This window comes from Erinaceus europaeus, chromosome 15 (genome assembly GCF_950295315.1).
Source record: "Erinaceus europaeus chromosome 15, mEriEur2.1, whole genome shotgun sequence".
Taxonomy (NCBI): Eukaryota; Metazoa; Chordata; class Mammalia; order Eulipotyphla; family Erinaceidae; genus Erinaceus; species Erinaceus europaeus.
In genome coordinates, this window is record NC_080176.1 from 6067207 (window position 1) to 6083341 (window position 16135).

Consider the following 16135-nt stretch of genomic DNA (forward strand, 5'->3'; position numbering starts at 1 on the left):
TGTGTGTGTATGTGTGTGTGTGTGTGTGTGTGTGTGTATGCGTGTGTGGGTGGGGGGGTGGGGGGGTTTGCCCCAGCAGGGTGATGAGGAAAATGGAGGGGCATCCACCCACCAAAGAAGGAGAGTGTGCCCCTACCTCACACCATCTACAAAGCCCAATCTAGGGGTGTCTGGAAGCCGAGAGGAGCTCTTCACAACAGGCTCCCCAGTCTCCCTGCAGGGCTTGGGGTGAAGGGCACCCCCAGAGGCCTCTCCAGGGGCAGTGCATGGTGTGTGTGTGGGGGGGGTGTTGGGCACACCTGACCTCTGCTCCACCACTGGTGGTCACTCTCTGCTAGTCCAGGGGTGCTGCGGGTGGTAGGGGGCCACTTGGGGAGGTCTTGGCTCGGCCAGCCCTACCACAGTACCCTCTGTCCCTGCAAGGGTGCACGCCCATCATCAAGGACACGGGCAGAGCCGTGCTCAGTGTGCGGGGTGGGCTGTGGTATGCGGGGCCAGGTGTAGTTCCAACCTGTGCACCTACCGCAGGCCCCTGACCCTGGACACCCTTGGGTTGCCATGATGCCCAGGTCAGCTTGCAGTACCCCTCATGGCCACATGGTGGCACCAGAGGGCTATGCAAAAGACTCATGTTTGCCGGGGCCAGGTGGTGGCGCACCTGGTTGAGTGCATATGTTACAACGCACAAGGACCGAGGAAAGCGTCACAAGTGAAGTAGGGCTGCAGGTGTCTCTCTGTCTCTCACCCTCTCTATCTCCCCATTCCCTCTTGATTTCTGACTGTCTCTATTGTCTTCTATTGTCTATCCAATAAATAAAGATAATAATGAAAGTTTAAAAAAAAAAGACTCATGCTTGAGGCTTGAGTCACAGGTTCAATCCCCCACTCCACTATAAACCAGAGGTTATAACAAAACAAAACAAACAGAAAACATCAGGATGGGGCACCCAACAGCTCAGCCACTCTGTGGACACCTTCCCGGAGTCGGTGGGAGCGACTGTCCTCCTGGCCTGTGATTTCCCCACCTCCTCTACCCCCTCCCCCGCAACCCCAGCTCTTCTCTGTCCAGAGCCCATATGACATAGCTGACTGCTAGGGTGCTGGGGCTCCCCTAGGCGCCCCTATCAGATCACCAGGCACAAGGTCTGAGGGTGTCCTGAGGCTGGGTACTCACCCCAGGGCAGTGCCCGCTGTCTCACCCCACTGGGCACAGAGTACAGAGGGTCGTTGCAGGAAACACTGGGGGCTCACTCCCCCACGCATCTTATTAAACTGCCTGAAAAACACGGAGTTCCTCCCCTGTGGGTGTGACTGCCGGGTGGGGTGCTCTTCCTGGGGGCTCTGGGTGGAAGGTGGGCGGGCCCTCTGATTGGAAGCTCATTCCAGGCTTCTCTGGAGCAGGCAAACGCATTTCCCCTGCTCCCCCCTCATGGGCTTCAGCCCTTGGCCTTGGGTTTGCATCGGCTGGAGGCCTATTGGCATCCTTCCGGGAGATGTACCTTCACGAGGGGCGCCCTCTGCTGGCAGAATGTCGTGCCGCAGCCTCCTCTTCATTCTGGGCATAGCCGGCTTGCAGGGCGGGCATGGAGCTGGGGCGCCCTCTGCTGGCAGAATGTCGTGCCGCAGTCTCCTCTTCATTCTGGGCATAGCCGGCTTGCAGGGCGGGCATGGAGCTGGGGCGCCCTCTGCTGGCAGAATGTCGTGCCGCAGTCTCCTCTTCATTCTGGGCATAGCCGGCTTGCAGGGCGAGCATGGAGCTGGGGCGCCCTCTGCTGGCGGAGGGCCGTACTGCAGCCTCTTCATTCTGGAAACCTGTTAAGCCAGGTCTGCTGAGAGGCTGTGCAGGTCGGGGGAATGGTTGGTGGGTGCAGGCACCGGGCTCCCAGGACCTTCTAAAACAGCCTGTCTGCAGGCTGCCTGCCCTTCCAGAGGCTGAGTGATCTACCCCCAGATGGTACAGGCGAGTCTGGACCTTGAATCCAGGCTCTGTCCTCTGGGAGGGCTCCCCCTCTTTTCAGGGAATCTGGGGTGTATTTTGTGGACTGAAACCCAAGTCTGCAGGTCCCAGGGTCTCTGGGGAGGAGAAGCCACTGAATGTGGTGCTGGAGCTATGACTGTGGGGACCACCCTGTAGAGGACAGGCCCTGCTGTGCTTGAGGCCCAGGGTCTGAGCTCTGACAACACGTGGAAGCACTGAGGGGCTGCATGGATGGTGGAATGAGGCTGTGCTCTCTTCCTCTCTCTACTAGCTCTCTCAAAAATAGACAACCAGGATTTCTTTGATCTCCAGCACATGTTCTGAGTGATGTGCTGCTTCTCTCTCTCTCTCTCTCTCGCTCTCCCTCTCTCTTTCTTAGAGATTTTATTTATTAATGAGAAAGATAGGAGGAGAGACAGAACCAAACATCACTCTGGTACATGTGCTGCTGGGGATTGAACTCAGGACCTCATGCTTGAGTCGAATGTTCTATCCACTGTGCCACCTCCCAAAATCTCTCTCTCTCTCATATAAAAAAGGAATGAGGCTGGGGAGACAGCGTGATGAATATGCAAAGTCTTTCATGTCTGAGGTTCTGAGATCCCAGATTCAATCCCCAGCACCACCATAAGTCAGAGTTGAACAGTGGTAAAAAATTTTAAAAAGGGAGTCGGGCGGTGGCGCAGCGGGTTAAGCAAATTGCCTGGCGCAAATTGCCAGGACCTGTGTAAGGATCCCAGTTCGAGCCCCCAGCTCCCCACCTCCAGGGGAGTCGCTTCACAAGCGGTGAAGCAGGTGTCTGTCTTTCTCTCCTTCTCTCTGTCTTCCCCTCCTCTCTCCATTTCTCTCTGTCCTATCCAACAACAACGACATTAATGACCACAACAATGTTAAACAACAAGGGCAACAAAAAGGAAAAATAATAAAATTAAATTAAAATTAAAAAAATTTTTTTAAGATTATTTATTTATTAGAAGGATAGAAAGAGAAAGAACCAGACATCACTCTGGTACATGTGCTGTCGGGGATTGAACTCAGGACCTCATTCTTAAGAGTCCAATGCTTTATCCACTGAATCATCTCCCAGACCACAAACTCATTAAAAAACATAAGCAGGGTGGGGGGGGGAGAGCATAAGGGTTATACAAAAAGACTCCTAGGCCTGAGGCTCCAAAGTCCCCAGTTCAATCCTCAGCACCACTGTAAGCCAGAGCTGAGCAGTGCTCTGGAATCTCTCTGTATCTTTTTTTATCTCTCTACCATGAAAAAAAAATCCCCTCCCATCTTGATATCTGGCTGTCTCTATGAAATAAAGATAATAAAATAAGTAAATAAATAAATAATTTGCAGGAGGTGGGGAAACAGCTTACTTGGTTGGGCCTGAGCCCTCACATCACACAGGACTGTGCCAAAGCACTGGGGGAAGCACTGCACCCCCCATTTCTCTGTGAGATAAAAAGATTGAGGGGGCCGGGTGGTAGTGCAGCGGGTTAAGCACACATAGCGCAAAATGCAAGGACCAGTATAAGGATCCCAGTTCACAAGCAGTGTAGCAGGTCTGCAGGTGTCTATCATTCTCTCCCCCTTCTGTCTTTCCCTCTCTCTTGATTTCTCTCTTGTCCTATCTGTGAGGTTGGGGAGAAGCCCCGAATATTGAGAACGGCTGTTGGCCCGAAACCAACTGTTCCTTGTTCCGTGTGGATGTTTCCACCTGTGCCCACCCTGTGACAACTATAAAAAGGTGGGACGAGAAGTAATCGGGGTCTCAGACTTTCCCCTTGCTTGGAAGGGTGTCGGTGGCCTAAGCTTAAGCTTCCTAATAAAGGCTCTTGCTATCGCATGTGATTCTGGTCTTTGCGTGAGATTGGGACTCAAACTTCTGGGCATAACGTATGGGGCCTCGTCCAGGAACCCCATCTCACTAAAAGAACGCCCTTGGTGGAAAGGCCGAGAGGCCCATCCTCCACGAAGATTTGAAAAGAGCAGAGGTCCATACAGGGAGGTAAAGAATCTCCTTAAAGATCAGGGAGAAGGGACACCGGGCCAGAGAGTGTCCGAGAAGAAAGGGGAGACAAAAAGACACTGGGACCAATAAGACAAAAATCCTGGAACTGGGTGAGCTCAGTGACTAGGGCCAACGGGGTTCGGGTCCCTCCCTGAACCCAGGGTAACTTTAACAATAGAGGGGAAACCTGTTAGCTTTTTAGTAGATTAGTAGATTCAGTGCTAACCCAGTCCATAGGAAAACTACCCAAACAAAAGACCTGGGTACAAGGAGCGACTGGCATGACGCAATATTCCTTCTCGGAGGACTGTGGACTTGGGGAAGGGACAGGTATCTCATTCCTTCATGCTTGTTCCCGAATGCCCCGCCCCCTTCTTGGGAGAGACCTGCTTTCTAAGGTGGGAGCAGCCATCACTTTCCAACCCCAAGGACCAATAGTTGTGACCACCAGCTCCATGCCAGTTCCTATCCTTGCCTTAAATTTGGCTTATGAAGCTTCCTTGAGCCCAGCTGCCTTGCTCCCTGACCCCGAATCAGATGCTCCCTTACATAATTGCTCTGAGATTCTGAGCTACACATCTAGCCTCTGGGAAGACCTGAAAGACCACCCTTTAAAAGGAACAGAAGTGAACTGGTATACTGGCGGGAGCAGCTTCATCAGAGATGGGGTGAAGTGTGCTGGGGACGCTGTAACTACTGAACACGAGGCTGTGTGGGCAGCCGCCCTGCCTGCAGGGACCTCGACCCAAAAAGCTGAATTAATTGCCCTCACAAAAGCCCTCAACCTGGGAAAAGGGAAAAAAACTTAACATCTACACCGATAGTCACTATGCCTTTGCCACAGCCCACATGCATGGGGCTATATATCGAGAAAGGGGACTGCTCACAGCTGAAGGTAAAGCTATAAAAGACCAACAGGAAATATTGGACCTATTGGAGGCTGTCTGGATGCCAGATGAGGTGGCCATGGTACACTGCCCTGGAAACTAAGGGGGAGAAGGTCCTGTGGCACAGGGCAACCACCTAGCGGATGCCACAGCCAGACAAGTCGCATTAGAAAGAACTAAGGAATTAGTTCTTTGTCTGCTGAACCCTGGAGAGCCCACCCTGCCTGATAAGCCAAAATATACATCAGATGACGAGCTCCAGATAAAAAGGCTACCTCTCACTTACAAGTGCGGCAACTGATGAAGAAAAATGGCCAAACTTTTGCAAAAATCCAGCCTGAGAATCCACAAGAGCCAGCTGATTAAGGAAACAGTTGTAGAATGCAAAGCCTGCAGACTTGCAAATGCTAGCAACCAGCCTAGAACTTCCAGGATCGTGAGAAAGGAGCCAGACCAGGTGCCTACTGGGAGGTGGACTTCACTGAGGTAAAACCTGGAAAATATGGGTGTAAATAGATAATATATGTTGGTGTGTGTAGACACCTTTTCAGGATGGACTGAGGCATTTCCAACCAAGAAGGAGACGGCCCCGACAACGGTGAAGAAACTACTCGAGATTTTTCCCAGGTTTGGTATGCCCTTTCAATTAAGTTCAAATGGTGGTCCAGCCTTCGCTTCCCAGGTAACCCAGAACTTGGTAGGTGTCCTTGGGGGAAAATGTAAATTACATTGTGCCTACAGGCCCCAAAGCTCAGGACAGGTAGAAAGGATGAATAGAACTCTAAACGAGACCTTAACAAAATTAACTGTGGAGACTGGTGTAGACTGGGTGACTCTCCTTCCCTTCGCCCTCTATAGAGTCAGAAACACCCCCTATACTGCAAAGCTGACCCCATTTGAGATCATGTTCGGTCATCCCTCTCCCATAATCCCAGCCTTGAGATCAGACTTGCTCGCTGATATTAATGATCAGAACCTGCTTGCCTCTTTACAGACAATAGCTCGAGTCCAAAAGCGTGTGTGGCCAAGACTGGGAGCAATATATGAAGCTGCACCCCCTCCAAACCCTCATCCCTTCCAGCCCGGAGACTCAGTCTCGGTGAGACGCCACCAAAAAGAGACACTTGGGCCCCGGTGGAAAGGACCATATACTGTCATCTAGCCACCCCCACGGCCCTGAAGGTGGATGGTATCGGCCCGTGGATCCACCACTCCCACGTCCGTGCAGCAGAGACAGAAGAGTTCAAGACCAGATGGCAACTCAAGTCTGTTCCCAAACACCCGCTCAAGCTCCGACTGGTCTGCCCGTGACTCTGGGGACTCTAATCTTCATTCCTGCTACTACTGCTCCTCACGCCCCATTGATACCGGGACAGCAGTCAGAAACAGACTGGCCCAAGACTGGGCCCTAAAAGTTACAAAAAGACAAGGGGGGGATGTGGGATTGGGGAGGGGCCCCGAATATTGAGAGCAGCTGTTGACCTGAAGTCAATTGTTCCTTGTTCCGTGTGGATATTTCCACCTGTTCCCACCCTGTGATAATTATAAAAAGGTGGGACGAGAAGGGATCGGGGTCGCAGACTCTCCCCTTGCTTGGAAGGGTGTCGGCGGCCTAAGCTTAAGCTTCCTAATAAAGGCTCTTGCTATTGCATGTGATTCCGGTCTTCTTTGCGTGAGATCGGGACTCGAACTTCTGGGCATAACACTATCCAACAGCAGTGACAGCAATAACAACAATGTTAAACAACAAGGGCAACAAAGGGAAAAACTAGCTTCCAGGAGCAGTGGATTTGTAGTAGTGCAGGCACCGAGTCCCAGCAATAACCTTGGAGGAAAAAAAAAAAGAATTGCGAAAGCAGCCAGAATGGCCGCATGCACAAGGCCCACCAGCCTCCGAAGGCTGAAAACAGAAAAACCATTCAGGGAGGGGGCACAGAAGCTCTGTGCTTGTGGGGGCCCTAGGTCCACTCCCCATGTCACATAAAAAGAACTGGGTGACAAGGCAGAGCTGCTCTAGCCTGTGTCCAGGACGCTCTGAGCCCCGTGTGGCCGTATGGCCAAAGCTAGGACCTGACCTGAGACAAGCTTCCAGCCCCATCAGATTCGGGGTGGGGCAAACGTCAGTGGGAGGGAGGGTGTGCCGGGGAGGGGGATGCCTCTGGGGGAGCTGCACCGGGGGCACTGACAGGGGCCCGCAGAATGCGGCCTTCAGTGTGGGGGCCCTGGCCTGGGGGCCCCAGGGTGTAGGAGTGTCAGCTAGTGCCTCCCCAGGCTCACGCAGCTCTGAGCTGGGAGCTCCATGTCAGCTGTACCCCCCTGGCCTGCGCTGAGCCTCCACCCCAGCAGCCTCCCCTCACCTGGACCCCGAGTGGGTGGCTGGGTGGTTGTGTACCCTACAGGAGACAGGCTCGCCCCCCTCCCCTGGAAGACACCTAGAGGCCCTCTTCTCTGTTCCTGGTCCACTCTCTGTCCCCAGCTCTGGCCCCCAACCTCCAGCACACTCCTCAGCTCCTCAGCTCTAAAGGTGGGGGCCGGGGGTGGGGCAGTGACAATGACAGTGGCCCAGGGAAAGGAAGGCGCTGTCACAATGGGGGGGGAGGCTCCAGGAATCTTGGGGGATTGTGATGACAGACACCGATGAGTGTCCCAGTGATCACAGTCCTCAGGAATGGGGGGTCTGGGTGGCCCTGCCAGGTGAGCCCAGGCCACACTGGTGGGGCTTTGGAGTGGACAGAGGAGGCCCTGCCCCCATGGAGGGGTGCCCCCACCCCGGCCACTGGGGTGAGGGGGACGGGGCACTAGTGCCAGTGTTCCTTGGTGACTCACTGACCTCGGTGCCCAGAAGCTTCCTGCCTCCCTTCAGGGTCATGGAAACACAGGGACAAGGAGTGGCGCGGGGGCAGCTGAGAGCAGCGTGGGTGGAGGTGAGGTCAAGACTCCTGAGCCTGCCCCCCCCACCCCCGCAGATGCTGTGGCTGCTGTTTCTTAGTCTCCCAGGCCTGGGGGCCCTGGCGCCCGTGTTCCTGGGTGAGCGTTGACCCCATGTTGCCCGGCTGGGTTGGGAGGCGGCCAGGGAGGGTGCTGGCTATTTCTAAAGCTCCACTCTGCTCCCCCAGATTCTGGCCTGGTGACACAGCTAGGGGGCATCGTCGGGGGGCACGACGCCCCCACTGGGCGCTGGCCGTGGCAGGCCAGCCTCCGTGCCTACCATGAAGACCAGAAGATGTGGCTGCATGAGTGTGGGGGCTCCCTGGTGCACCCCCAGTGGGTGCTCACCGCTGCCCACTGCTTCCGGAGGTGAGTCTGCCACCTGGGTCGGGGAGGCGCAGACAGACGGTGCCCCGCGCTGACCGCCCGCTGTCCCCAGGTTGGGCCTGGAGCCCAGCACCTACCGGGTGCAGGTGGGCCAGCTGCGGCTGTACGAGAACGACTGGCTAGTGAGGGTGGCGCAGATCATCCTCCACCCTGGCTACAACCGCAACCTCTCGGCCGAGGGCGGCAGTGACGTGGCACTGATCAAGCTGGAGGGGCCCCTGGCGCTGTCCCCGCTGGTCAGCCCCGTGACCCTCCCGCCTGCCTCTTTGTCGCTCCCGCCAGGGACCTTGTGCTGGGTAACCGGCTGGAGTCAGCAAAATGTCGGTGAGGATGGGGGTGTGGGGGGTGGTGGGGCAGCCTGAGATTTGTAGTGGGGGGGTGGTTGGGGGCAGAGGACAGGGGTCCTGTTTGGGCGGGTGTCTCAGCCAGCCCCTCCCGCAGCCCCGCTGGCCCGGTCCTTCCACCTGCAGGAGGTGGAGGTGCCCATCGTGGGGCACCAGGACTGTGAGCAGCACTACCAGATGCTGGGCCCCATGAATGGCCCTGCCGTCAAGGAGGACATGATCTGTGCAGGCCAAGAGGGCCGGGACTCCTGCCAGGTGAACCCCTCCTGGCCTTTGCCTCTGCCCCACCCTCTGCGTCTGCCCTCTGCTCCTGCCCTCTCTCTCTCTCTGCCTGTTGCCTCTGCCCCTGCCCTCTGCCCTCTGCCCTCTCCCTCTTCCTCTGCCCTCTCCCTCTGCCTCTGTCCCTGCCCTCTGCCCCTGCTGGTAGGACTCTGGTCTCCTGAGCACTGTCTCCTCCACAGGGTGACTCTGGGGGCCCCCTGGTATGTCCCCAGAACTCCTTGTGGGTACAGGCTGGGATCGTGAGCTGGGGCAACTTCTGCGGCCATCGAGACTTCCCCGGGGTGTACGTCCGTGTGGCCAGCTACGTGTCCTGGATACATCTCTACGTGCCTCTGCCCCCTGAGTTGGAGACAGACTGGGGCAAGGCCCATGTGGGGGGCTACACCCACCCTTCCCTGTGGACAACCCTGCCACTGCTCTCTGAGTTCCAGCTTGGTGCCTCCACGACCCCCGTCCACCCTGTCCCGGGTGGGCAGGGGTCTCTGACTCGGAGGGTGGGTGATTCCCAGGATTGGGTGGGCCAGGTGGCCCCTGCTCAGCACCATTAAACCCTGGAGAAGCAGCTCTGTGCAGTGATGGGGCCGTGTCAGGGTGACAGCATCTTTGGGGTATTTTTCCATGTGAGGGGGTTTCTGGAGCTCCAGGGTTGACCCCAGCTGGTGACTCATCTGTTGGCTTCATCTGCTCTCTTCCTCTGTCCTCTTGAGCAGAAGGGGCTGAGGGACAAGGTCCTGGGGGAACAGGGTCACAAAACGGGGTGCAACACATGGGGGTGTGTCTGAGGGGCAGCCTGGACCGGGTTAGGGGATGGGGGCACACACAGGGCCTTGCACGGCTGTTCCATACCAGCTCCTGGGGATGGGGTGGGGGGTGAAGCCCACAGCATAGGATCAAGCGTGGGGGCCATGGGGAGTGCTGAGCACAGGCAAGGCTGGGCCTCGGAGCTGTCCTTTGGAGTGCAGCGGCCCTCGTGAGGCAGTTTGGGGGCAGTGAGCTGGTCCATGCTGATGACACCCACAGTCCAGCTCCTCACAACCTACTAGGCCCCAGGCTGGACCCTCTGACAACACAGGGGCAGGGGTCGGGAGGAGCAGAAGCCATCCTTGGGGCTTGAACCCAGAGCTCTGGGCACGGTGAAGTCACTCGTGCTCATTCTGGGGCTGACTGGCTGCTGAGTGCCAGTCCCACTTTCCGTGGGTGCACGTCTGCTGCAGACCCACAGAGCTAGCGGCCTCGGGAGCCTCCGAGCTGCCCCAGCTGCCCCTCCTCCCCCAAGGAGACACACTGGAGATGGGGCTTCCTGGTGAGTTTCCATGGAGCTGCAGTGAGGCAGGAGGGAGGGAGCATATACCCCTCACCCCTGCAGGCGGGGGGTGGGGGGGGGCTCATCTGGCCTTGGTCACCCACCCCCACTGGCCCTGATAACATCTGGACAGTTAATCCAGACTCCTGTGGCTGCTTCCTCCCCCTTTCTGGTGTGCTATCTGGGTCTGGGGCAGCTATCAGCTCTACTTAGACGCTATCTGCTATTCTTCCTTGAGAGCCAAACTCCCTTCGTCATGAGATTTGACTTCTTACCAAACCCGCATCTCACAACCTATCCCACCTGTTGACCTATTCCTCCTCTCTGAGGCAGGCTGGGCCTTCCCGACCACCTGGCCTGGCAGCTCCACTTCACAGCCTCCACCTGCCTGGCCCTGGCCTGCCCCTCTTTTTAGGATTATGGTGCTGAGAGCACACACAGGGCCTTGCACAGCCGGTGCCTCTGAGTGCCATCACTGCCCCAACATTTTCATTCTTTTTAAAAAAATTATTATTTGCTTCCAGAGTTATCACTGGAGCTTAGTGCCTGCACTATGAATCCACTGCTCCTGGAAGCTATTTTCCCCACTTTGTTACTCTTGTTATTGTTGTCATTGCTGCTGCTGTTGTTGGATAGGACAGAGAGAAATGGAGAGAGGAGGGGAAGACAGAGAGGGGGAAGAGAAAGACAGACACCTGCAACCCTGCTTCACCACTTGCGAAGCTTTTCCCCTGCAGGTGGGGAAAGGGGGCTTGAACCCTGGTCCTTGTGCACTGTAAAGTGCGCTCAACCAGGTGTGCCACCACCCAGCCCCACTATTAAATCTCTTATCATTTTTTATTTTACATAGAGACAGAAAGGAGAGAGGCAGAGAGTGAAAGAGACCACAGCACCCGGGCTTCCTTCAACTCAGTGGGGGCTGGGCTGGAACCTGAGCTGCACACATGACAGAGCAGATTCTAGCCAAGGGAGCAATTCCACCAGGTCTGTTTGCAGTCTTCTCTAGGGGAGGTGCCTCAGCACCACTTCAACAGCTAGGAAGCTCCCCCAGGGCTGAGCGTGGTGCTCCTGTGTGGTGATGAGGCCTATGCACTCTGTTGCCTGAGGGCCTTCCCCATCTCTGCAGGAGCCGGCTGGAGGTCAGGGTGTGGGGCAGGAGGGATTTTGTCAACACTAGTGCGACCACCCTGGGCCACCCTGATCTGCTCTGGGGTGGAGCCATCTAGGACCTCAGTCCTCCTTCCCACGCTGTCAGCACTGCTACCACCCCTTGGGCCCCCAAACCCACCCTGCCCTGGGAACAGCCTGGAATTCCACCCCAGGGCAGAAGGTCTGAGTCCCCAGGGTCCCTTCTGGCTATGGTCTGGGACCCTGCCCTGGTGAGAAGGGGCCCACCAACCCCACCTCATGCTTTAATCAGGAGTTGCTCCTGTTCTGTGAGGGGACCTGAGGGGCAATGGCACCCCAGTTGTGGGGGTCCTAGAATGGGGGGCTCAAGTGTGGAGATACACAGGTGTAGGGATCTAGGTCTGGGGGCCTAGGGGTGTGAGGCCTGATGTGGGAGCCTCAGGGTGAACAGGCTCTAGCAACGAGGGAGGGTGTGGCACCCTGTGAGGGGACCCCAGGTCTCTGGAGAGAACCCCGCTGTGAGCTGAGGAATGGCAAAGCCCAGCAGCCCCTGAAGGCCAGGGGTCCCTATGCTGTCACATGGCAAGTGCTTAGGGTGGCCACATGGGCCGTAAGAGCAGGGGCATGGCTGGGCGACCCCACCAGAAGGTCACCTGCTCGAGCATCACCCCCTTGAGTCCTGCAGGACACCCTCCAAGCCAAGGCCACCAAGATGCACAGGACCCCAGTCTTGAAGTAGAAGAAGCCCTCTGGTCCCAGGGGGCAGGCTTGAGGACCGTGTGAACAGTCTAGACCCCGAGCCGAAGTGTGTGTTGTCTGTGCGTCTGTGCAGGCTTGTATGGACATGTACCCTGACACTTCAGCTCAGGTCAGCCTGTCAGTGTGGTGGTGGCTTATGAGGAGGAGAGAGAGAAAGAAGCCTGAGAGCCACTTTGGGGTACGCAGCGCCAGGGATAGAACCCAGAGCCCCAGCTCACATATCTCACAACCCCCCCACACACACTCACACGCTGAGCCACTTCCCAGGCTACATCTGTGTCATCTGTCATGAAAACAGATCTCTCCAGAAAAAGAACAACCCAGACATGCCTGGCAAACCAACTCCAGCCATGTGCGTGGTGTGGCTTAAGGGGTGAGGCAGTGGCCGCCATGGGGTCTGAGCAGGGTCTGAGCCGAGTCAGTGCCCCAGGCCACCGGCTTTGCTGTAAGGAAGTGGTTGGGCCTAGGGCCCAAGCTCTCTCAGAAGGCAGGGTGCCCGCCCTCTGCAAGTGGAGAGGGGGCCCAGAGGGGGGCAGGGCAGGGGCACTGGCCCTCTGTACCCCAGGCCCGCAGGCTGGTCTGGGCTCTGTATGCTGGGGGCTGTCACCAGTGGCCTGATTGCTGGACCCAAGGCCCCAATCAGGGTACGAGCCTGGTGACAAGGCTGGGATCCTGGTCACACACGTGACTGGCAGGGGCTGCTGTGAAGGAGGCTGCATCCAGGTCCTGGGGAATACCCTTGCCTCCCCCCCACCATGAGCCTATATCCTCTCCCCTCACCCATGGATGTCTATTTGTGTTGTTGCTGGGGCTTTTTGTCAGACTGAAAGAGAAACAGAGAGATAAACAAAGGCCACAAACCCCCGGTGCTGGGACTGACACTCTCTTGCATGCTCTGTCACCAGCCCTGCAGTCACTGGGGGTGGGGAGGGGGCAGCTGGCAGGTGGGGATGGAGGAGGTTCTGTGGACAGGCAACGGGCATCTGGACACCCAGGATCATTGTCCTCTCCAGCTTCTGCCCCAGTGAGGGGCCTGCCCCAAGGGGTGGCCAGCAGGGCACTTGGTTCCCGTGGAAGCCGTGCCCCTCTCCACGAGGATTCTCCCACTCCCACTCCAGCTCTGGGTGTAGGGACAGAGCTAAGAAGGTTCAAGTGTCCTGCCCTGGCTGTGCTCCAGGTCAGGTGTTCCGGCTCTGGCTCCCCACATCCAGCCTGCCATGCCCACCTGCACCCAGGCCGGCCCCACCCCTCATCTCTCCTGGGTGCTGTGTCCCCTATCCATGGGCTCAGGGCTGAGGAGGGTGGGAAGAGGGACAGGAGGGGACACTAAGCAGGGAACAGGAGGGACACTGGGCAGGGGACAGGAGGAGACACAGCAGGTAACACTGAGCAGGGGACAGGAAGGACACTGGGCAGGGGACAGGAGGGGACACTGAAGAGGTTTGGCGGGGGGAACAGAGGCCAAACCAGGTAGCTGGTGCTTTTGGCCACAGCAGGGCCCACGTGGCAGGGTGACCTTTCTTATCTTCCGCAGAGGGTGGGGGTGGGGTGGGGCACTCAGGGAGGCAGCCAATAGCTGTCCCCACATCCACCACCTGCTCCTGACTGTCTCCCCGTCAGCAGTCAGAGGTGTCAGCTCAGGTGAAACTCCAGGCAGGTGTCTGAGGCGAGCAAGGCACCACAGCAGGTCCCCAGGTCTCTCCCACAGCCATGCCTCTCCAGGTGAGGGGCTTCTCCTCTCTGGTCACCCCAGGGATGGGGGTGTGGGCACCCGGGGTCACACAGTCCGTGGGAGTGCTGCCTTCCGGAATGTCCGGGCTGACCCCAGCCTTCCTCCTCAGCTTTGGCTGCCCCTGGCTCTGCTCCTGCTGCCTGCCACGGGAGGAAGGGGTGAGTTAGGGGCCCACCTGCCACTCCCACTCCTGGGGCCCCACAGCCCCCACCTACACTACTTCCTGAGTCGCACCCTCTGCTGGCCTGGCACACTGTAGCCACTCTGCCCTGTAGCCCTGAGTCCCCCGCAGATGCCACCCCCTGGCCCCTGTGTCTCCTGTAATGACTGGCCCATGTAGCTCTGGGCCAGGTGCTCAGAGCTGAGTATGAGGATGAAGCGCTGTCCATGCCCCCAGCTGAGAGTCCCCCCAATGACTGGCACCAGGTCACTGATAAGGGGGACAGGCAGCACATCCCAACCCTGTGGGGAGGGCAGCCTCTCCGGCTGTGCATGGTCCCTGTTTTCACAGAGCATCTGCCCTGTCTCCCTGGCAGCAAGCAGCTTGGTGCCAGAGCCCCGCATCGTGGGGGGCGAGGCAGCAGTCCCCCGACAGTGGCCCTGGCAGGTCAGCCTGCAGGAGCAGGGCCAGCATGTGTGCGGGGGCAGCCTCATCAGCCGCCAGTGGGTGCTGACCGCTGCCCACTGCATCTTCAAGTGCGTTCCCTATCCCTGCCCGGAGGAGGGAAACCCAGGGGACAACATCCCCCAGCACCCCAGCTCTGCCCTCAGGAGCCTCCATGGTCACCCTGCCCCATAGGGCTCCCTCCCATGGGGGGGAGCTCTGGAGGGTCAGAGAGTGGGGGGCTCTCTCGTTGGCCCATGTCCCCCCTGGGGGGTCTCTACATCTGGCTCCCACCTGGTGGGCTGGAAGGGACCCAGCATGCAGAACCAGGCTTGGGGGACACCCAGAGGCAGAATGGGGTGATGCCCGGCCCAGGCCTCATCTTGGCTCCCTCTTCCCTGCCCCCCAGCACTCTGAGCCTGTGGCAGCTGCGTGTGCAGCTGGGAGTGTCTACCCTGTACAGTGGGCCCCGCAGCTCGGTCTCCCTGGCTGTCCGCCGTGTGGTGCAGCACCCGGCCTACAACGGGGATGCCCTGCAGGGTGCAGACCTGGCGCTGCTGCAGTTGGAGCGGCCTGTGCCCCTCTCCCTGGCTGTGAAGCCCATCACCCTGGCCCCACCAGGCTCCAATTTTCCCCCGGGGACCCTTTGCTGGGTGACTGGCTGGGGCGACGTGGCTGAGAGCGGTAAGTGCAGGGGGCGGGTGGGGCAGGTACCCCAGCCCCATGTCTGCCCCATCCTGTCCTCTGCTCAGCCTGTGTCCCCCACTTACAGCCCTCTGGGGTCCAGGAGGGGGGTTCCCGGGGTAGGGGGGAGCTGCTCTGGGTACCTCTGACTCCACCCGTTTCCACAGAGGCCCTACCACGGCCACACCGGCTGCAGGAGGTGGACGTGCTGGTCATGGGACTACAGACATGCCGCTGGCTCTATGACCCAGAGCCCATCCCCAGGGACATGCTGTGCGCAGGCCACATGGGGGGCAAGAAGGGCTTCTGTGAGGTGGGTGCCCCTCGGCCAGGGAGGGTGACAGGATTCCCCTCAAACACAGGGTGAGGGAGAGGCTTGGGCCCGCGGGTGGGGGGACTTGAGGGATGCTGACCAATGGGTGGGGTGGTGCCACCATGGGGACATGCGTGACACTGAGGGAGGTGGTAGAGGTGGCAGAGGACATGGTGGGCTTTGGGGCAAGATGGCCTCAGTATCCCTGCCCTCTTGGCCCCTGGGAGGCAGAGCAGGCAGCTGGGGGGTGGGGGCTGGGGGCTGGGGACTGGGGGTGCTGCTCCCCGATGAGTCGACTCTGAACTTCCCCCAGGGTGACTCCGGAGGGCCCTTGGTGTGCCAGTCTCGGGATGGGCACTGGGTGCAGGCAGGTCTGGTGAGCTTCAGCAAGGGCTGCGCCGAGCCTGGGCTCCCCGGTGTCTACACCAGCGTGCCCTCTTACCAGCCCTGGATCCTGCAGCAGCTGTCTTCACGGCACCGGCGCCGCCGCCGGCCACACTGGGGCTGAACCTGCTGCCCAGTCCCTACCCTGGGGGCCCACGCCCATCCCCGGCACCACAGCACCTGCTCTCACGTTGACTCTGCTGCTTAGGCCCTGCACTCTGTGCCGTCTGCCCACTGCAGAGGTGGGGCTGGAAGGACACGAGGGGCACGGGCCCGCAACCCCCATAAACCTTGCTAGCCCGCTCTGGGACTTGTTCCTTCAGCGCCGGGAGAGGCAGCACACGTGTGCTGTGCATATGTGAGGCTTGTGTGTGCTCTGTGTGTGTCCATCCTGGTGTCCCACTGGGCATCCTGGTG

The 16135-nt window shown here is 58.5% G+C and overlaps 2 protein-coding genes across 3 annotated transcripts; both read left to right on the forward strand.

Annotated features, from left to right (window-relative positions):
- The first annotated feature begins 7499 nt into the window (after positions 1–7499).
- On the forward strand, positions 7500–9373 carry LOC103117938 (mastin-like). 2 transcript variants are annotated; one of them, XM_060172660.1, is made up of 6 exons: positions 7500–7564; positions 7837–7897; positions 7987–8167; positions 8238–8509; positions 8627–8784; positions 8991–9373. In XM_060172660.1, exons 1-6 carry the CDS (start codon positions 7508–7510, stop codon positions 9357–9359), a joined length of 1098 nt encoding a protein of 365 aa, XP_060028643.1. In that variant the 5' UTR covers positions 7500–7507; the 3' UTR covers positions 9360–9373. The 2 variants fall into 2 exon arrangements, with proteins under 2 accessions (XP_060028643.1, XP_060028642.1); XM_060172659.1 differs by lacking the exon at positions 7500–7564 and having other exon boundaries at positions 7635–7897.
- Positions 9374–13630: 4257 nt separating this feature from the next.
- LOC132533070 (serine protease 33-like) lies at positions 13631–16008 on the forward strand. Its single transcript, XM_060172662.1, has 6 exons — positions 13631–13723; positions 13843–13891; positions 14270–14429; positions 14747–15021; positions 15189–15334; positions 15648–16008. Exons 1-6 carry the CDS (start codon positions 13712–13714, stop codon positions 15840–15842), a joined length of 837 nt encoding a protein of 278 aa, XP_060028645.1. The 5' UTR covers positions 13631–13711; the 3' UTR covers positions 15843–16008.
- Positions 16009–16135: the final 127 nt, after the last annotated feature.